Source organism: Nicotiana tomentosiformis, chromosome 2, assembly GCF_000390325.3.
Source record: "Nicotiana tomentosiformis chromosome 2, ASM39032v3, whole genome shotgun sequence".
Lineage (NCBI taxonomy): Eukaryota > Viridiplantae > Streptophyta > Magnoliopsida > Solanales > Solanaceae > Nicotiana > Nicotiana tomentosiformis.
The window spans coordinates 89,743,945-89,766,747 of record NC_090813.1 but is presented as its reverse complement, the minus strand read 5'-3'; the positions used below and the strand labels follow the sequence as shown (position 1 = coordinate 89,766,747).

General features: G+C 39.4%; 1 protein-coding gene and 1 non-coding gene across 2 annotated transcripts; both read right to left on the bottom strand.

The window, feature by feature from the left end:
- Window positions 1–992: 992 nt before the first annotated feature.
- Window positions 993–1,064, bottom strand: TRNAT-CGU (transfer RNA threonine (anticodon CGU)). Its single transcript has one exon. It is a non-coding gene; the product is annotated as a tRNA-Thr (tRNA).
- A 15,739-nt stretch (window positions 1,065–16,803) lies between these two features.
- Window positions 16,804–22,519, bottom strand: LOC104115038 (protein LONGIFOLIA 2-like). Its single transcript, XM_009625609.4, has 5 exons — window positions 22,363–22,519; window positions 20,550–20,596; window positions 18,707–20,464; window positions 18,476–18,626; window positions 16,804–17,766 (listed from the first exon to the last, which is right to left on the bottom strand). The coding sequence occupies exons 1-5, from the start codon at window positions 22,517–22,519 to the stop codon at window positions 16,991–16,993; spliced, it is 2,889 nt and encodes a 962-aa protein (XP_009623904.1). The 3' UTR covers window positions 16,804–16,990.
- Between the last annotated feature and the right edge of the window lie 284 nt (window positions 22,520–22,803).

Sequence of the window (22,803 nt, the reverse complement as noted above, 5' to 3'; positions counted from 1 at the left end):
GTGTGTATATATATATATATATATATATATATATATGGATTAAAATAAAAATCTGCAGGTCAATTTGAACGAACGAGTTAACCCAACCAGCTCCATGTCGAACTTAAAATTATTTTAATTTGTTTATTTTTATAATTTATTTAAACCCAAAACAAAGTAATCAGCATTTCTTTATCAGGATACATCAAATAAACCAACACTCCAAAATTTTATTTTTTCAATGCTTTGATAAGTTTTCATATATATGAGTCAATTTATGCTACTTATGCCGCTCAAATAAGCCCAAGTTTTTAGATGTGCTAATTTGAATTACGCTCAAAATAACCGACCAACTCGTTCAACCCTCCCAAGTTTAATTTGATGTGTTGTTTTTTGGGGTATTATCACTTTTAGCCCGCGTAAGAAACTATTTACATCTGGTAGCCGTAAAAGTATATAAAACTTATATAATTTTTGTATATACCATACAAAATGTATTATATATATATAAATTTTATATATTTTTTGGGCTATTATTTTTACAACGGCTATACAATGTCATTTTTCCGTTGTTTTATCATGTGGCCAGACTCTGGTTCCTGGGAGCCTTCGGATCAACAAAAAATGAAATTAGAAAAACATCGTAACCTGTTTTTATGGTCAGTATGACCAGCCTCATGCGGCAGTTAGGACATAAACTGTGCCATTTCCTTTAACTATTGCACCCATTCTTTCAATTATATAGTAGCTTTGCAAGTTTTTTTGCAAACTAGATGTCCAACATATATATGTTAGAGGTGCCTATATGCTCAATTGATGCAGCATATACATATGTATCTCTGGCCAGAAAATTAGAGACCAATTATTTCCTTAACTTCCTTCCCCCGCTTTAAAAACTGAGTTCAGCACTTAGATCCTGATGCACAATTAAAATCCTTAACCCCCTTAAGGGCAACGTAAAAAACAATTAGAAAACGAAAGTCCCAAAAAACTGGGTATGTTGTGCATTATTTAGCTCCCGGCGAGGATCGAACTCGCGACCTTTCGCTTACGAAGCGAACGCACTACCACTATGCTACGGAAGCTGGAACGCTAGCTCCGTTTCATTAGTTAAATTACATTTTCAAATTTCAATTTAATTCCATGGTTTTGATTATAATTTGACCTCTTTTTTAATTTCGTTGTTTTACTATAAATTTACTCATATAGTACTTCTTTTCCTAATCCAATATAGACTGGTGTGAAAATAGTAGAGACTAAATTTTGTTGTCATATATAAGAAAAGTTGTCTTGATATATCTTATCCTTGTACTAAACTAGGACTTGCATTAGTTAATTCTCTATCATACACGATGTTTTAAAAGACGTGAGCGTAAGACGAGATATTTTGCATATGCCTCAGCGAAGCGTAAGCTCCGAGGCACGGGGCGTAAGCCCCATAAATATTTAATTTTTAATATTTTATAAGATAATATAATTACAATAAATATTTATAATCAGGTAAAATTGCATAAACAATGAAGAATGATATATATATATATATATATATATATATATATATATATATATATATATATATATATATAGATTGTTTTGACTAATTTTTGTGTAGATGTGCTTCATCCCCACAAAAACTAGTCAAAACAATCTATTATACGCTACTTAGAAGCTCAAGTAACTTGAGTCGAAAAAAATAAAGTTTTCCACATGGAGGAACAAAAAGGATGACTAACCTTCAATTTGAACTTTGAACTTGCTGCTATGAAGAAGAATGAAGTTCTCTTTGTATTTGTAAAATAAAAATTGAATATTCGTTGCTTTTGGGAGATATTAGCAGCGGACAAGATAAAGAATTGGGAAAGACCATGAATTGGGGCTTCAATCAATAAAAAAATATCTTGAATTTTAAATTTAATACATTTCAATTCCTTTTTAAAACTTTTGAGTAATTACCAAGCTCAATTTTGAAAATATGGGTATTATATGAAGTACTTATTCAAAAAAAATTTATTTTAATTTGAAAAATTCTTTGGGGCTTATGCCTCACTAAAAACACTCGCCCCGAATGCTTGGGCGTACGCCCCGAATTGATGGGCGTACGCCTCTTGAGACTCTCGCGCCCACACCATCGCCCCGGAGCATTTTTGGTACGCCACACCCCAGGACTCGCCCTAAAAACGCCTTTTAAAATACTGATCATACATACTCGGCTCTTTCGTAGGTGTAGGACTCTAATCCCGTAATGATTAATTCCTGCACGTAAATGTTCTCAACCAAGGAAACAAACTATCGCTTTCAGAGAAATAAGCGAATGAAAGACTTGCCGGAGAAAGAAATATGTAAGACTCGAGTACTTAAAAATATTAATTTTTTGTTGTTAAATATTACCCAAAATAATTTTCAAGTTAAAATTGATTAACATTGACTCCTAAAGTTAAATTAACTAAACTTACTAGGGGGCATTGTATGGGTCAAAAATCGCTCTTTATAATATTTGAGGCAAGATAATACTAAAAAAAATAATTCTCGAGTCGTCGATAGTCGAGATGGGCCAAGAAGTAGAAAGATCCGCAGATGAAGGGACGATGAGAGTCGTGGTCGAGATGTCAACAAGGATCGAGGTCGAGGTTGGATATTGATGATAGGAGCTGTAATTTGTCAGGATAGGACATTAAAAGGGAATATTCTCGTGGATATTCTCTACTCTTGTACTATTAGGGTTTCTTAGGAACATATCCCATATATATAGAAAAAGAGACAATGATGAGGGCATGTAATATTCACTTGTAAGAACTCACTTTGACAAAAAGATTCTTTCTCTCTTGCTAAGATACAAATATCACATTTTCACTAAGATTCTTGTTTATACTATCCCATACATTTCCATCAGATCCGAGAATAACTCGAATATTCAAGGATTTGTCTGTCATTTATCATTGTCACGAGGAACATCCATCTATTTCATCCTTTATTGGGTGAATCATTCCTCCTATTTACTTAAATGTCATTTATTGATATTCATTGCTATTGAATGCTACATTATTGCTCATGTTTTTAGAACAGTTATTGCATGTTGTGTTACTATTTGACCAAACCCATATATTGTTTATTGCATCCCTGAAAGTTTTATCTAGAAATATTATTGTTAACTAAGTTTAGCCCCTAATTACATAAATTTAATTATTTGAACCAAGATACATATTTTTTTGTCAAATAATTTAGCGCCGTCTGTGGGGATTTCTTAGTTAAAACTTTTAGTTTCTTCTAGATCTACAACTAGCACGGGTCACTAACGTAAAACAAAAGAAGAAAAAACAAGATCTCCTTTCTTTGTGTACACAAATTCCTACATGGCAGGTAACCGAAAAGAAATGACGAGAATAATAAATGACCTCCCAACCAACTTTATGAACGTCATCAATGAAAGTTGTGAAATGGCATACGAAGGCGCGACGCCCAGTGCCTCCCCTAGGCGAGATGGGTCATCGCCCCTCACTGCAGCATCATAAAATCTCATGGTAAGGGAGCCTCCACATCTGTGGGGGAAGAAACGCCCCTAGCTGTAAAAAAGCTCCTCGAAGCGTGGCTAACTGACACGCTAACCAGCATCCCCAACAAGCCCGCTCGGGATACGACTACAGAAAATGCAAGGACTTGCACGATACAACAAACGGATGAGCAGTGCAACCAACCTTTTCCTCCAACTATAGGTATTACTCACAATGCCATTGATGTGCAGGTGACAATGCCCTTGCAGCCATTCCGAAAAGGATGGAAGAAATGGAGAATGAAAACAAAGCGCTCCGGGATCAAATGAAAGAACACCAAGAAAGGGTCAATAAAATACCGGGCGCCCCTAAGCTGCTGCCGAAAAGGGATGCTGGCCAGTTTGTCAAACAACCATACAGTGATGACGCAGCTCCACATGCTATTCCAAAAACCTTTAAAACGATGCCCTACCTCAGGATATATGACAGTACAACCTACCCTGAAGATCATGTGACTCATTACGTCACCGCCGTAAAAGGCAACGACCTCGCCAAAGAACATGTGTCTTCCATCTTGCTGAAGATATTCGGCGAAACTCTCACATAAGGGGCATTAATCTGGTATTCTTAGCTACCAACACGCTCCATAGAAACCTTTGAAGAAATGGTCGACATGTTTGTAGCAGCCCGCGCCGGAGCTAAGAAGGTCGAGGCAAGAGTGAACGAAATATTTACTATTAAACAATCTCTAGGAGAGGGATTGGGGGACTTCCACAATGCTTATTGTGCCGAGGTCCGTGCTGATGAGGACGACCTCAATGGGATAAACCACCGACTAACCTCAGTACAAGCGGAATCAAGAAGGATCGAAGAGACAATTCTAGAAGAGATCATCTAATTACGCAACCTAACAGGGAACGACATCAACCATATATCAAAACGGTTGTCGCCCCCTCCCGCCGCTACGAAGAAGGTCCATCCAGACCAAAGATGGGAACCTGTCGAAACGACAGAAGTATGCCCCCTATAATCTGCTCACAATTTTTGTGTATCACCTATAGAAATAGTCTACGCCGTGAAGAAGCTCGAGCCACAAGTGAAGTGGCCGCTAAAGATGAGATCGGACCCTAACACCAGAAAATCTGACGTCCTTTGTGAGTTCCACCAGGAACGAGGGCACAAGACTGAAGAATGCATCACCCTAAGGCAAGAAGTCGTTAATATGCTACGACAAGGACACCTTAAAGAGCTTTTAAGCGATAAGGGAAGAACCAATTTTGCAAGAGTATGCGAATATCAAGGGCTGCCTAATCCACCCTCACCAGATCGTACCATTAACATGATCATCAGCGATGATGCCTCTATCAACAATGTGAAGTTCACCACCACCTACAAACTCAAGGGATTTATCAACCGCGAACGGTACGATAAACTTGAAGAAAGTATCATCTTCGACAAGTCAAACATCGATGATTTGTCTTTTCCTCATAATGACGCCCTCGTTATTACTCTGTGAATGTTAGATTATGATGTTAAACACATTATAATAGATGACGGGAGTGGCGCATGCATTATCCATCGCCGAGTACTTACCCAAATAAAACTTGAGGATAAGATAATATTGCACTGCATCACGTTAACTGGTTTTAACAATGCAGTTGAATGGACGTCCGGGGAAATTACACTCCTCGTTTTGGCCGGCGGTGGACTCTGGAAACAACATTCCACATCATGGACCAAGACACCGCGTACAACGCCATAGTGGGACAACCGTGGATACACCCCATGAAGGTCGTCCCCTACAGCTTATACCAAGTCGTCAAATTCCCAACTCCATGGGGAATATTCAGCATACAAGGGGAGCAATGTATGTCCCAGGAATGCTACTGCATTGCTTTAGATAACACATCTACCCAACAAAGAAAAAGAGGCATAACAATCAGCAGGGTCGAGATCGGGGTATGAAGAGATCAGGGAAGGCATCAAAGATCCTGACATAGTCAAAGTCGGAGGATCGAACATAGAGGATCTCGACCCTATTCAATTAGACCTCAACAAAAATAGCAAGAAGGCCAATATCAGTTGCAAACTTTAGGACCCAAGTAAATTTAATCAATTCTAAAAAGCTAACGCATATTTGTTTACTTTCACCATGAAGATATGTCGGGCATCCCAAAGGAAATCACCACATACAAATTAAATGTCGACCCCTTCCACCCCCCGGTGAGGTAGGTCAGGCGTAAATTCAACTCCACAATCAATGACGCAGTGCGCGAGAAAGTGGAAAAATTGTTGGAAAATAGTTCCATCAGGGAGTCGAAGTACGCATTCGTTCTCGCTGCCTCACATCGACCAACTTATTGATGCAACGGCCGAGCATGAGCTACTAAGCTTCTTGGACGCTTACTCAGGCTATAATCAGATCCCCATGGAAGAGGAAGATAAGGAAAAACCATGTTCATCACCCACCAAGGAACGTACTGCTACAGGGTCATGCCCTTCGGACTAAAGAACGCGGGGCAACTTATCAGAGGTTGGTGACAAGGATGTTCAAGGATCAACTCGGTAAAATAATAGAAGTATATATATACGACATACTGGTCAAGTCCAAAAGAGGAGAAGATTACATTGACCATCAGAAAGAAACTTTCGACATATTCAGACGGTACGGAATGAAACTAAACCCAAAGAAGTGTGAGTTCGACGTCGCCTTAGGAAAGTTCCTAGGTTTCCTCGTATCACAGCGAGGGATCGAGATCAAACCTGACCAAATCAAAGCCATTGAGGTGATCTCCGAACTCTTGACCACCAAAAAATATGTTCAAAGGTTGATTGGCCGCATCGCCGCCCTATCAAGGTTCATCTCGCGGTGCCATAAATTCTTTGGCGTACTTAAGAAAGATAATGGACTCCAATGGACTTCAGAGTGCGTCCAAGCTTTGAGGGAACTAAAGGCATACCTGTCTCTGCAGCCCTTGATTTCAAAACCAGAGTCGGGGGAGCGTCTCCTCATTTTTCTAGTTGTATCCGAGGTAGCTGTAAGCACAGTCCTAATTCGAGAAACCAAAGGTACGCAATCTCCCATCTATTATATTAGCAAAACACTAGTTGATGCTGAGACGAGGTACTCGCACCTCGAAAAACTGGCTTTAGCCTTAGTCGTAGCTTCACAGAAGCTTAGACCATATTTCCAATGTCACCCCTTCTCGGTCGTCACGACATTTCCCTTAAGAAGTATTTTACATAAAACCGAGTTATCGGGAAGGCTGGACAAATGGGCCATCGAGCTAAGCGAGCATGATATCACGTACGAGCCACGAACGGCGATAAAGTCGCAAGTGCTCCCTGACTTCGTCGCCGACTTCAGCGCAAAAATAATGACTCAAGTCGAGAGGGAAGCCGTTCAAACTTCCCTCCAAACACAAGACTAGCCGCAGCCACCAAAAGCATCATGGCAGGAGATAAAAACGTGGTCCATCTACTCAACTCATCCCTAGACCAAGTCGAGGTAAGAACCATTAACTTAACTTGGGACTAGCGCAATCGTATTATCGCATACTTGCAAGACGGAACACTCTCGGGCAATAGAAAAGAGGCCAAGAAACTAAGAATGCAAGCAGCTCGATACAATATTCTCCACAACGACCTGTACAATAGAACTTACGGTGGCTCTCTAGCGAAGTGCCTGGGCCCAAACCAAACTCGACGCGTCCTTGAAGAAATCCACAAAGGTCATTGCGGGGCTCATTCCGGCATTCGAGCATTGGTCAGATGCCTCATACGGGCGGGATGTTACTGGCCCACCATGAAAAAGGAGGCCACAGATTTCTTGAAAAGATGCGAGCATTGCCAGAAGTATGCCCCAATAATTAACCAAGCAGGCGAAAACCTCCACTAGGTCACCTCACCTTGGCCGTTCATCAAATGGGGAATGGACATCGTGGGCCCCCTTCCGGCAGGGTGAGGTAGTGTACGAATCCTTTTGGTTTTAACTAACTATTTCTCTAAGTGGGTGGAAGCAGGAGAATTCACACAAATATGGGAACAAGAAGTAATCACCTTTATATGGAGAAATATCGTATGTCGGTTCGACCTTCCCAAAGAAATCAGTTGTGACATAGACCCTAATTCACGAAAAAGAAAACCGCCAAATTTTTCGAGAAATGGCATATCAAAAGAATACTCTCAACGTCGTACCACCCCGCTGGAAATGGGCAAGCAGAGTCCTCCAACAAATCGATACTAAACATCATGAAAAAGAAACTTGAGGACGCTAAGGGACTGTGGCCGGAAGTACTACCAAAAGTATTGCGGGCATACCAAAAAACTCCGAAAACAAGCGTAGGAGAGACGCCCTACTCTTTGGTCTACGGGAATGAGTCAGTATTACCAATCGAGGTAAGAGAGCCTAGTCTAAGGTACTCCGATGATAGCAGTGCAAGCAACGACAAGAGCAGAAGGCAAGAACTCGACGAAGTTGACGAACGAAGAGATATGGCCTATATAAGAATGATCACCCAAAAACAGCAAGCAGAGCGCTATTATAACAAGAAAGTAAAGTTCAGGCAGCTCAAAATCAGGGATTACGTATTGAAAGCTAAAACTCAAGCCAACAAAGATCTCAGGGGAGGCAAGCTGGGAATAAATTGGGACGGTCCGTACGAAATCACAGCAAAAGCAAATAAAGGATCATTTCAACTAGAAACAATAAAAGGAAAGCTACTACCAAACAACTAGAATATCAACCACCTCAAATACTTCAACTTCTAAAAGAAAAAACGCCCCCAAGTCGTACTCTTTTTCCCTCACTCGAGTTTTATCCCGATTGAATTTTCTCAAGAAGGTTTTTAACGAGGGGACGAAGGGAACACTCCAAGTTAAAGTATGCGAAGGCAAGGCCGTGATCACTATTTCATTGCTCGACCTCTCATAACTCTCCAAATCGACCAATGAATGGACTAGATAGACTGGGACTAGGATTGGAACGCCAGCCAATGCCTAAAAATTTGTAATTGTTTCCAAGTATGTAACAATAGCAACAATGTCAAGGCAATAAACTTTACACTTATCAGCATATCTTCCTTAAACTCGGGTTATGTTCGACTTCGCTCAAACTAACACCTACCGGCCCTCGGCCATAATAAAATACAAGTTACGTTTGACCTCGCTCGAACCAACACCTATCGGCCCTCGGCCTTAATTAAATACAGGTTACGTTCGACCTTGCTCGAACTAACACCTATCGGCCCTCAACCATAATTAAATATAAATTACGTTCTACCTCGCTCGAACTAACACCTATTGACCCTCAGTCATAATTAAATACAGGTTACGTCCGACCTCGCTCGAACTAACACCTATCGGACCTCGGCCATAACTAAATATAGGTTACGTTCGATCTTACTCAAACTAAAACCTATCGGCCCTCGTCCATAATTAAATACAGGTTACGTTCGAACTCGATCGAACTAACACCTATCGGCCTTCGGCCATAATTAAATACAGGTTACGTTCGACCTCGCTCGAACCAACACCTATTGGCACTCGGCCATAATTAAACTTAGGTTATGTTCGACCTCATTCGAACAAACACCTATTAGTTCCCGACCGCGATTTAGCGAAGAGTCACCACCAAACAAGTCGACGACCTTGGCCATGTCTCAACGCACACAAAAAAAAGAAAAAGAGCAAAGCAACCAAACAACAGAAGCAAAAGACATACAAGCAAAGAAAATAAACCACAGGAAAGGAAACAGATGCAGAGAACAACCTTGGCATTTCATACTTAAACATTTTCTTTACAAAGGCTCGTGAAGACGCCGACAATAATACACAAGTTCACAAAAAAGAAGAAGAAAAACTACGGATCACCACCGTTGTGACCCCCTGCACCTTCACCACCCTGACCATCGATGCCCAGGCCGTCTTGATCCCCTTCATCACCGACACCTTTGCCCTCAGGGTATGCAGCATCATACCAAACATTCTCCTCAAGCATATCCACTCCCTCGTCATCGTCGGCCTCAGCCATGGCAGGATCATATCCATAAGTAATCCGAGCCTCATGGGCCTTAACACGAACAACGTCAAGGGCGGCCGTTGAAACAGAACCCGCCTTTTACAAATCTCAAAACATGTCCAGATGAGCCTCAGGATGAATCCATTCTTCATATAGGTCCCAAGAAATGTTGGGAATTCCAAAGTACGAGAAGAAGACAGTTGTGCAAGCAGTTGGGCCTTCTAAACTTCTAAAACGGCCACCCGATCATAGAGGAAGGAATTTTCTTTCTCCAACTCTCCGATACTCTCCTCTAGTAGATCCTCTTTTACCTTCGCTGTGGACTGATCAATCTCTCTCTCAGCCCGTAGAGTCATATTCGCCAACTCTAGCATCTTTGATTTCCTCCAAGCCTCAAAACGAGAAGACTCCGCCTTCTCAAGGTCGCTCTGCTTCTCGGCAACTTCACCATTAAGGACCTCCATCTGAAGCCGGCATTCTTCTAATTGCCTGCATAGCTTGACCACTTGTGCCTGAAGGTTGTCGCACTAGGCCTCTACGACTCTGCTGACCTCAAGCTCCTCTTCCTTACTACTCAACATCTCTATAAGGACGCTACACTTCTCAATAACTCTCACCAACTCGTCATCCTTCTCCTTCAACTCATCACGAAGGGCCTTGTAGCACCCCAAAAAATTTTAAAGTACTTAGGCCTTATTAAGAAAGTTGGTGTGCGCTAATTATATTATTTTATGTGCAGACGAGGACTATTAATTTAATGGATATTAATTGGATATGATAATAAGTATAGGATGCATATTATAAGTGATGTGGGGTCTAAGGAGAGCCCTAAGTCTAAATCAAGTTGGAAATTACATGATGGACTAAAGTTCTAAATGAGTACGCTCAAGACCAAACTTTGGACGAGTATATCTACATATATATATATAAGGAGTTATATGATGTAAAACCTATCAAATGAAAGATTATCGAGTCTAGTTTCTAATGCTTCAAACCGTTTATCATTTGGACAAGTTATGACCAAATTACCAAAGGCTGGCGGAGGAGTCTACGGATGCGAAGCATCCGAGGCCGCGTTCGAAAGAGAGGCTAGCAGTGAAGTGCTGCCATAGCGTCCAGGTCCGCATCCAAGCTTCAAAGATGAGTGAAGTGGGGATGCGAAGCATCCAGGTCCGCATCCGAAACCCAAAAATTTGGGCCTATAAATACAAGGTCGGGGGAGGGGAGTATTTTGAGTATTTGGGGGTTAGGGTTCTTGAGGTGAAGGGGAGATTTTGAGCTCAAATCAAGTCCAATCAACCAAGGTAAGTTGTTAATGATGTTTTGGGTTGATTATTACTCAATATACATGAGTTCTAACATCATTCTTGCATCCAACCTCCAAATACTCATTCTTGCATCCAAATATATTGGGTTGATTATTACCCAATATACATGAGTTCTAACATCATTCTTGCATACAAATACTAGATTTCTTCATCAAATCCTTAAGAACACAAAAATCACCAAAGTTATAATTTTTCAAGATTTATCTACTAGAGGTAATTCCAATGCTTCAAACTCGTTTATTATGAGTAGTTAGAAGTATTTGAAGCATTTGTTACAAGTTTTAATGGTTGAAAGATTGGATTATAAAACTCTAGTTCATGGCATAAATAGTACTTTTGATAAAATAAAAGAGAAGATGAATGGTAATCTTGACGATGAAATTTATGAATACAATAAACCTATGGAAATAATTGTTAGCAAAATATGGAAGTGATCAACTAAGTAATCACCTGAATTGTATATTTTGCAAATATTGATTATGGAAGACGATGAATAGTAACTTGGTGGCAATGGACAATTGATGTAGTATCATTAATAACTCCGAATGGGTATTAAAACATAAGAATGAAGTTAAATAGTCTAGCATATAAAACTATTTGGCGATTTGAGTTGTTGGAGGCTTGTAACCAACTTGTGAGCCATATATTGATGTTGATCAATATCTTAGGTCATATTTTGATGTAATTAGGATATCTAATTGTAGATATCGATTTGTTGGTGATATTGAGCATTTTAATCAACATTGGAATTATGGAGGGGGATTGAAAGCTTGTGAATGTTAATAAAGCGAAAGCGAGGTAAGTTGATTAAAACTTACTCTTCTTGAGGGACTTTCTCTAAAAGCATGTTTGGAGTTAATACTTAAGTTGTTTGCAAATGTGCTTTCGTGCTTGTGGGGACAAACAAGTACGGATGTCTCCATGTACTAGAATATTATGTTGCATATGTAGTGTCATGCCGTTTTATATAATTTTATTTTAAATTTTGTTGGCAAAGTGACACTCAACGTAAATGTTATAAGTTTTTATCAAAACTTACGTATTGACAAGAGTATACATATTTGAGTGCTAAAGATAAGTTTTCATGGAAAGTATTTCTTTTGAAAATTGACAAATAGAATAGCACTTGTGGTATCTTTTAAAGATTGGTGTTAAATTGCTAAAGGCTTTAACATGTAAAAGGTTATTTATTTAAATTTTGTTTAAAGGATTTAGATTTTCTATAAATGCTCTGATTTGATAAAAATAGACCATTTGAGGCTACTATGCTATGAATCTATTTTGAAGTTTCAAATGTTTTGGGAGTTACTTGTGTTCACCGAGATTGACATCGGATATATCATGTTTGTTGTCATGAAACTACACGTGCCAGTGTAAGCGTAAATGGCCACTTTTTGGTATAGACTACGGAAGAGTGCTCTCCCGAGAGAGAGTACTATTTTGTGCTATTATTAGCATGGCTGAGTCGATTCGTACGGGACTACAATGAGATGACCTGAGCAAGTAGGGTATATGATACTTGCCGCTAGGTACATAACCTAGTTGACCTTCTAGTGTCGGTGATGATATAGTACTCCCAGTGAAAGGTAAGGATGATTTTCTTATGTGTAGGCCTAAGGAGCCGAAAGTGATTTCGATGACTTCAAGCAAATGGAATGATTCTGTACGATTTTATCCAAAATCTTGGATTGATGTAAATGTTTTAAAAGTTTATATTGTGGGTTATATTTCACTTGATTGTTATTTAAAATAACAAGGGTCATGAATTGATAAAATTTCTTATTGTTTTATATCAAATATTGGTGCATTGTTTTTATAAAGTTTGTCCCAAGAACTTGAGTTAAAGAGAGTCTATGACACTTATTGAGTACCGTTGTGGTGTACTCAGCCCTTAGGCCCCCCCTCCAGGGCCATGCTTACTTTACATGCTTCAGGATGATGTATGATACTTGGCATGTGGTCAGGCCAGGATGATTCTCTTTCCGAGGTATTATGAAGCACCACTTTTATTTCGTGGTAGCTATCTTGTTCTTCCTTATTTTATTTTGTTGGAACTACTCCAACTGTTGGTTCTATTCTTTGGTATAGAGGCTCCATAGATAGTTGTGAGAGGTTATAATAACGGGGTTGTACACGACATACATGAAAGTATATTTATTTTACTTAGTCTCATTGTTATTATCATGAAAGACATCATGTGTGATTTTGAATTGGAAAATATTTTATCATTTAACTTGAAAATGTATATGATTTTAAAGGAGCTTCCGCAGTTAAATTGGTCTTCATGGATATGATTTGGGTGCATCACATGGTTTGGTTCGCTCGGGTCGGGTAGTGTGCTGGGTGCCGGTCACGTGGATTTTGGGTTGTGATAGGCCTGCAAATTTTCGTCCTCACCAAACCGCCTGCGGAACTTCGATAATTGCCACAGTACTCGAAATATTTTCTTTTCAACCTTACAAATATTTCCGAGTGCTTCTCCTCCCTTCGGGCACTTTCAATCTCCAAAATCACAGTTTGCAAACACGAAACAAAAAAAAGAAGTAAAGCAAACATGAAAACGCCCCTACTAACAAAGGAAAAAAGAGAGGGACAAAATAATAAGCACTCTCCTTGAGAGCAAGACCATCTATACTTCTCGACAAGGTGACATCGTCTAATTCTAGAAGGATCTTACCCTCTATGTCGGAGCAAAGAGAGCTGAGGGCAGGTACCATGTTCTCTGTGTTCTTAAGCAAGTCGCGGTCCATAGGGATCGCAATGGTCCTTGTAGACCCCTCCAGCCTTACCTCCAGTTGGGTAAAACCCTCATCCATCATCTTCAGGTCATCTGCGTCAACGTCCGACCCCGACTCATCACCTTCCTCGGACACATCCTTACCTCTCTCGTTGGTTGGCATAAAAGTATCAGTGGCCGGCTGAGAAGTCGATGCCTCCTCTCGTCTTGAAGTATCGAGAATGTCGGCAATCGATCCCTCCACCTCTACCGCCATAAAAGGCATATCCACTTCGGCTTCCTCAAACCTCGGATTCCCGGACTCTGGCTTGATGTCATCCCTAATGATAATGGCCACTGCCTCGCATAGTGAAAAATCACCTACCACTGAGTCAACGGCCCGGACAACCCCGTTACTGGCATCCACTGATCTTCTCTTACGAGGCATCAAGTCCCTATCGCCTGACAATGATTCCTCTTCTTCATCTATGAGACGTTACAAAGGAGAAATCGAAGGCTCTATGGCCGAAGTCTCTGCGGCTAAATAATGAAAAGATACCGGAGCAGAAACATGAGGGACCGATGAGTGAGCAGAATTAACTGCATCCATAGAAGGGGCGGTAGCCAAAGATGCAACAGCTTTCCTCTTACAGAACGCGAGTGCGGGAGCTCTAGATCTCCTTGAAGATCCCATGGTCGAAGCTGAGAAGAATACGAGGAGAGAGGAAAGTCAACAAAAATGAACAAAAGAAAAATAAACCCAAGATGCCAATAATAAGAGGAACTTACCAGTCGAGATAGAAGCAGGTCCACACCTCTTCAAGAAACCCGACCACTCGCGAATCCCTACAATATGAGGAAGAAGTCTACCAACCCAATCAGAAATGTCGGTGACCGAAGAAGGAGGCGTAGTCTTGGCTACACAAGTAAGGGACATAAAGTCAAAACCCATGGTCGGGCACAAGGAAAAAACACCGTCGATATTGGCCACCATGTCTTCGGTCTTGACGAAAAAAAAGTTGAACCAGAATTGGCGGTTGGCCTTATCATCCATCTTCACCACCAAACATTTACCCCCTCAATGGAAAATATTTACCATCGTCCCCCAATAAAAACTAGGAGCAAAGAGATGTATCAAATGTCGAAGCGTCAGTTCGACCTCGGCCAGCTCGGCACATTTGGTGAGCATCCGGATAAGTTTGTAAACATAAGGCGCGAGCCAAGCAAGGCAAATGCCATAATAACGACATAATTCCTACGCCAATGGGAGAAGAGGAAGAAGAGTGTAGCCAACTTGGAACGGGTAGCCAAAAAAGACACAGTACCAGGACGGTGAGTCATCACGGCGTTCCACCCCGCCAGAATCAACTCAACATGATTGGGAATATTGAATTTAGCCCTGAGCTCTTCCAATTCTTTCACCGTCATCACTGACCGAAAAGCCCCAGGTTCGGCGTCAGGGGACTTGGTGAAATCAGACAGGGAATCAGGGTTGTGTGGAATTATCTCTTCCACCAACGGAAGGCTCCGTCGTCAGCGGTGGCAGGAACACCCTCCTCATAAGGAGAATACGCCACTGCCAAGGGGGAACATAACTCCCCTCTCCGGACTCAGAAGGTATGTTAGACATCGTTTTCAATAAGAGAATAGGGTTTCGAAAGAAGAAGAAGAAGAAGAAGAAGAAGAAGAAAGAAGAAGAAGAAGAAGAAGAAGAAGAAGAAGAAGAAGAAGAAGAAGAAGAAGAACGAAGAACAGGATAAGCCTCAGAAATAGAAGAAAATGAGTGCTCTACAAAGTGAATAAGGCAAGCTGGTGGTAGCGGAGAAGAAGGAGTTTGAAAAGTTCCAAAATCGGAAAAGCTCCCCTTATTTATAAGTTTGAGAGGCACCCGAATCGAAACCTTATGGGACATAATTAGCACGAAACTCGAACCGACAGAGCCAATCAAGAACTCCACTCGAATCGATGCAATGCATAGGGAAAAAGGCGTCATTATGACGCACGTGGCTGTTCATTTCTTCAGGTATCTGAATCATACAATTCTGAGGAGCATTTGTAGGTGGCTGTTTAAGTCCGCCCCAAATAACGTTCCAGACTTCCGAGGTGAAAAAGGACTTTTATCCCTTAAGTATGCTAATGGTCAACATCAGTAATAAAGTAAATTTCTTTTTCTTTTTTCATAAAAATATTGTACTTTTAATATTATAACTCAATATTTTCTAAAAAAATTACATAAACCTAATTTACTAAAAAGTGGGGTCTCCAAACTTAAGGGGCTAAAGCCCTAGCTTCACCCGTTTGGGCCTATAGCCGCCTCTAGTATAAGACTATAAATTATGTCGGAGGCTATGTGTTATTTTATACGAGATAAATATGAAATAAGAATGGAAATATTAATAATACATGGATGAAAATAACTAAAATAACAAGACTGAACATCATAATAAGTGGAGTAACTTTTATTTTGTTTGAAAAGTAAATACATATTGTTAAATATACTAATTTCTAATACATCAAACCAAACATCTAACCGAATTAATTAATATCTGAATTATAATCTTACACTATTAAATCTTGCATTATTAATCCTCAGATAACTAATCCTTCATAATTTGTATTTAAACCAAACGACAGCTTATTGCTTGCATTAGATGGAAGAAATTCTTTTTCGGATGAGAAAAAATAGATATTTGACAAACTATACAGTGTGGCCCAAAAGAAGAAAAAAACGAGATGTAAAGCCTAAATTGTCCTTTAAATTTAATTTGAAGTTGCATTAAATCGCTCTATATATTCATCAAATTTGTCCAGATTTTTGACGGTCTCTAAACACATGATCGATTCAGTGATCACGCTACCCAGAAAAGAGGGGACGGATTCGAAGTTTCAAGGCCATAATTTGCAGAGAGGAAGAGCTAAACTTCTGTGCAGGGATTAAAGGATTTCTATTTCCCTCGAAATTTCATACTTAGACGTTTGAATTTATGCGGTTACAATGCAGATGAGGTTTTACTGGGTATAAAACTAGAAAGTAAGTGGAGTAGTAGATCAATTGAAGTAAACGCAAGTACATATTATATAAACAAAAAGAAAGAAGAAACTGGAAAGTGCTCATTCTTTCCTATTCTTTATTTGGGCTTTTCGGTATGAAAGTATAGATTACATATTCAAGGTCAAATATATCTTGGATATATTGTTTGAAATTGCATGTACTTTGGCCCATTTAAGAACCGAAGCAAAAACATAGGAACCCAAGCAAATGTGAAGAATCTCTTTCTGCAAATAAAACAGCAAATATTTCTATTTTCCTTTGCCTTTATTTAATTTTGCCTTGATAAGCTGATAGGTAACTTTAGCTAGCATCTCATATGTCAAATATTGCATTTTGTATATGAAAGAAAGGAGAAAAATGTACATACTTCTACATTATGGAAAAAGAGAGCACAAGAAACTTGACAATTTACTTAGTAAATAGTTGTCTACAATGCCTTCTTGGTCTTATCTGCTGCTCTCTGGCTTCATCACTAATTATTTCTGTAATAAGGTCTTTATATATTAAGCGCTCGACATCCAAAATCAATGCTGGAATCTCACTTTGACAATTTGTCCAATCTTCTGGCTGATGCCTCATATCTGCATTTAGAATACTTATCAATTCATCATCTTCAGAGTCCATGCTAATCTTCTTAGCATTAAGGTGGTCTACGTCTGACTTCAGTTCCCTCAGAAGCTGCTGTCCACTGAAACGATCTCGTCCCTGCAATAAACAGCTTTCGGAAGCTAGTTTGCGGACAAGGATCTCATCGACTGTGTCAAAGACGTTCTTTCTGTGCATTTTCTGATTAAACTTTATCCGAGCACTCTTTTTACTGTGTCCATATTCTGGCATACTGTGTTCCTCAGTCTGTTCCAGGATATGAAACAGCTTCGGATCGATCAGATGGCCGGATGATTGAAGCTGAATGGCCGTGGATACGGAGTCCACGTCCTTGAGAATGCCAGATGCCAGTAGTACCTTAGTGATGTATCTGTGATCAGGATTATGATTCTGGCTCAAGGATTCAAGTCGGTCCATATTTGCTTCGTGGTCGGAGTCCAGTAGCCTGAGCTGGTGAACCAGGTCCTTAATACGGTCGAATCTCTTGTGGTTGGTCTTGGTGCCATGATCTATCCTTGTGCCGTACGGTGAATGATCCTGGTAATCTAGGTACCATAACTCATCTGCAGCATCCTCAACTGTTCAAGTGGAAAGGACAAAAAATGATTATTTGGTCAAATCCTGCTTGTACACCAATAGTTGTAACATAATTCTGCTGTGGTTGGCCCATCTCTTCCATGCTTTAGGTACACCAATTTTATATGTATATGTCTACTTGGTCCAGCTTCTGTTATTCTTTAACATAGTGAAAATGCAGATAAACATAAACATGTAGGTTACCCTCATCGTAGGATCCTGTTGTAACTTGAGTTGATTGCATCATGTAATTATCCTCTTCTGATTTAAATCTCATATTCCTTTTCTATTTCATGAGATATTTACTCTGTGTAAGCATTTGAACACCTAGATAACTCTTTTAGGTGTACCTTTTGCATTTTGAATTTAGGAAAAGCCTAGAAATTCTTAGGGGTGTTAGAAACCTTAGCCAAATTATGAAAGTAAATTAGAGCTATTAACATGCTTTTTGTGAACTAATTATTGGTTGCATGTTAGAGAAAGAAATATTTCAGACTAGCTAATGAAGTTATTTGTTTTGAGCATTCACATTTTCATTTTTCAACAAAGCACTTTGTTAGATTTCCCTTTTTCCATTTTGTTCCGTGTGTGTTGTATTACTCTTGGGGACCATGCTTTATGTTCTCCTCTTAGTGTTTATTTCTGGACAGTCATGATTGTTTGTAATTGGCATCAAGGGCAGATGTTTTGTAGATCTAATGGTATTCATACCTCTAAATGCAGTTGTTTTCTTCTTCACAGGAGATGGTGAATCTTCTTCATAGAATGTGGCATCAAGCACGGAGACAGGACTTGGTTGTTCAATTGTAGCAATTGCAAGTTCAGCCATTGGTCTGTCTTCATTGAACCTCACCATGTCACTCTGTATCCAAGAAAAAGTGAAAGTCAGTAATTGGACATGCGTTGGATAAATAGATATATACATGAAAATAAGTCACTTACTTTGTCTTTGGCATCCTCTAATCTTTTAGCATTAACCTTAAAGGAAAGATTCCTGCTTGTGACTTCTCCCTCTGCATGTGAGCTCAAACTGTTGTTGCTTTCTGATTGCACAGAAGCTGCATCACCTTGCTCGCTGAAATTTCTTGTGCCACTGCTGATTTCACTTAATTCCTCATCAACTCGGAGCAGATTGTTGGGTTTTGCTTGCAGTCTCCTTCTTGAAGAGCCTGGTTCTGTGGATTGCTTAATCGATTGCCTTCTGACCCTGCTGAATTCTTGTGATGTAGTGGTTGGACAAGATTGCTTCTTCTTCTGTTGTGGTCTTGGACTTACAGTTCCAGAATTCCTTCCTAATGCAGGATAACTTCCTTCCTTTTGTTGTCGTAATGTTGGGTTTTGCACTGCCCTTGATCTTCCTTCTTTTGTCTTCTTGCCCAAGGAAGGAAGACGCCAACCAGAATCCCTGACATTGTTCGCTCTAGGTGTCACGTCTTTCCAAGTTTTCTTGTCAGCTGTTTCCTCCCTGGATTGTTTCAGAGTCATATTTAAAGATTCTGACCTTTTTGGTGGGTGAGTTCCCTTTATGGTTGGAGATAGCAGGTTGCATTGCTGCCTTTTCTGCACTATTTCCAAGTTCGCGTCAGAGTCCGCCTGCTCTTCTGTTTGGACCTTTAACCTTGCTTTTGTCTTCTGCATTGCTTCAAGAATCTGTTTCAGAGCTCTGAGATCCTTCCCAGATTTTCTAAACTCAAGTTCAGTTATCCTTTTCTCCATTTCGCCATAGACAGAGGAAGATAACTTTGGAGTCTTGACCGAAAGTTCCACATCTGTGTTTATTGCAGATGACTTGTGGAAGGTTCTGTTGGCCTCATGTTGCCTCCAGGGAGCAGGTTCTAGTGGAAGCCGTGAAGTTGACGCTGCTCTCATGATTGAATTGGTAGATTTCATTCGTGGGGAGCTGAAATCCTTTTCATTAAACTGTGGTGACCGTGTGACTTGATTATTCTTGCTCTTTTCAGCTGTTTTCGTTGATACGGAAACAGAATCATTGGCAGGGAAAGACTTAGGCATCACTGTCTCGGTTTCATTTGAGGGAATGGAATTTGGAAAAGCTTCCAATCCCATCAGCTTTGCTACAACGCTGGAAGATCTTTTATGATCTCCTAAAAGAAAATTTGATCTGGATTCAGAGGCAGAGCTCCTGAAGGACTGTTCTCTACTGTCCAGTGACAGTCTGGGAAGATCCTTTAGCCTCATCGAAGAACGCATCGCTTCTCTGGATTCTCTCTCATCATAAGAGAAACGTGGATGATCTTTTGGTGCATGCTTTAGGAAACCAACTTTATCTTCTTTTGAGTTGCAAGGTGCTTCACGAAACTTAGCAGTTACTTGCCTTGTTCCATCAGATGGCTTCACACAGTTTGACTGCTGAAATGGCCTCGGCGAATCTATGTGCTTCATCACATGGACTCTACCTTCCACTTTGGTGATGGTTTTTACAGATAAACTACGGGCTTCCCTGTGCATGGAGTCCTTAACAACATCCCGGAAATCAGGAGATTGTCGGCCAGAATGAGATGAAGAACTTGGCTGTTTGTATGGCTGGATTTTTGAAGGAGTTTCTGGCATGTTACTTTGACTGCAAGAAGGTTGCTCTTGTTGTGAACTTTTACTTTGTTCAAGTTTTGAGGAGGCTTTGGAAGACTCACTTGAGAGCGACACTTTGCTAGTGCTGGCCGCCTCCCTTCGAATCTTTTCCTGCAGTTACCGATTACACTTGGTAAGTTTGTTTTGTGTGTTAGTTTTTTGATGTCTTGATGAAATAATTAGTTCAAAATCTTACCGTAGGTGGTTGCACTGTACATTTGGGCTCCATCCTATCCGTGGCACCTTCAGGACACATGAACCAACAGTGAATTTTTTAATTTAATTAAACTAAAGGGTCTAACTATATGATTTATGAGAGTTTTATCAAGATAACGGTGTATGCAGGAAAGATTTTTTGTGATTCAGAAGATTTAAGCTAGTGAAAGCGCACAAGTATAGCATTATGCTTCAGCAGGATAACATCCATGTTTTTGTATGCTCCTCTAATTTACTTCAAGCAGTATATCTGCATTTGGATAAGTAACACGAGATTGTTTTAATTGTTTATGGAAGTATACAAGAAGGCCAAAAGAACCAAAATGCCGGTACTTGTAGTAAAGCATATTCTAAAGGTAATTGCTTAGCTTAAGCAGTCCATTCTGAACGTTAAGGTGGCGTTTATTTGAAGTTTTTCAAAACTGAAATTTGCAAATTTAAGGACCCGTTTGGCCATGAGTTTTGCCAAAATAAATTTGGGATTTATTTGGCAAACACATGTTTGGCCATAGATTTTGCCCACATTTTGGCAAAATCCCAAATCCAAATCCAAAATCCCAAAATCACCTACCTCAATTGCTGATTTTGGGCCAAAACATGACCGTTACATTTTTTTAAATTTTTAAATATTACCCTAAACTTTTATAGTTTGTAAAAAAGCCCACATTTATTACGACCAACTAAATATTTGATGAATATGCTCCCTTATCAGCTCAATCCTTTGTGCATCTTACTTTTGCTTCTGATTTGTAGGCTAAATGGCTTTCTGAATACTCATATCAGTTAACTTTTTCTTTTTAATTAGGAGCCGTAATTCTCTAATGGGATTTCATTGTAATTAATGATTTATATAGTTCATTATAAAAATGATAATTTTGTACCAAACTTATTTATGTTCAGGACTATGGTTTATGATAATGGTACTATTGGGTATTTGTGATAGTTTTTAGAACTTGTGGGGTATAAATCATGTTTCATGTTTTTTCAGATAAAAAGTGAAATATGTTTTGAAAAATCATGTCCAAACACATTTTCATCTTCAAAGCAAACTTCACCCAAATCAGATTTTTCAAAACAAATTTGGGACTCTATGGCGAAACGCTAGCTTAGTTTTTAAAAGAAGTATTTGTTTGACTTGTTTTCTGAAGACTTGAAAAACTGTCTGGAAATCTTAAATTAATTTATTTTATCTACTTTATTTTGCAAAAAAGAAAGTTTACAAGCATTTTCTTTGCAAAACTGAGTTCACAAACTTAGTTTTTTGAAAACTTCAAAGAAACACCAAGTATTGCTTTATTGATTCCTTGAGTAACTTCTTATACTTCCAGCCTTTCTAAACCAATGCGATATCGTACTATCTTGGAAATGAAAATGTCTTTGTTGGTTTATTTTGTTTTTCCCTCTATTATTGCTAATCTATCCATAATTAGTGATTTGCTTTTGCCTTACATCTCTTCTCGGAGCCAGGTCCTCAAATTTTACCCTATTTACATATTTACACTTTTCTAAGATATTATTCCCTCGTCCCAAGAAAAATGATGAGGATTGTGCAAAGTATTTAATATTTGGAAAATGAATTTTGCATATTCAGAAACTTCACAACTATACAGATCACAATTCTTTAGAATTACGAATATTCAGGAAATAACCTTAGTCACAGGAAATATAATTTGACAAAGACAGTTCTGCACAAGGAGCTTAGAAGGAGAACAGAACAAAATTGACATAATTTAGAAGCTTTCAGGTATTGATTTATTCACTTGCAAGATTGCAGATTAGTGAGGGAAAAGTACCTGTAAGTAGCCTTTTGTGATTTTGACCGTGGAGACGTCTGCCATTGAGGAAATGGTGTCGATCGAACAGCTGAAATAACCCATTCATGCATCCAATTTGCTTCTGTAGATCTTTTTGGTGGTCCTCTGTTATAGAAGATAGCATTCTTGCTGACATTTTTTGTTGCTTTCTCAAAGCCCAAAAATGGGACAAATCATAAGGCCTTTTGCACTTCCTATAAACAAAGCAGAGGATGTTAAAGAAAAAACTTCCATATTTCAGCAAATTAACAAAAATGTTGTCTGTGATAGTTAAGATAATGATAAGTCATTTTCTTGCATGCATTCTTTCATTACATTTTACAGGTGAAAGACTCACCAGTGCTGCAGTAAACTTGGGGGGGGGGGGGAAGAAGCTTTTTCAGGCAGAGTGAGAACTTAGAGCAGTGTTGACAGAAGTTT

Excerpts from the sequence above, each read along its gene's own strand:
- LOC104115038 (XM_009625609.4), bottom strand. The coding sequence starts at position 22,519 with ATGTCAGCAAGAATGCTATCTTCTATAACAGAGGACCACCAAAAAGAT. Across the intron at positions 20,597-22,362 it reads TCACAAAAGGCTACTTACAG|GTGCCACGGATAGGATGGAG; the intron begins GTACTTTTCCCT and ends TGTGTCCTGAAG. Across the intron at positions 20,465-20,549 it reads GTACAGTGCAACCACCTACG|GAAAAGATTCGAAGGGAGGC; the intron begins GTAAGATTTTGA and ends CGGTAACTGCAG.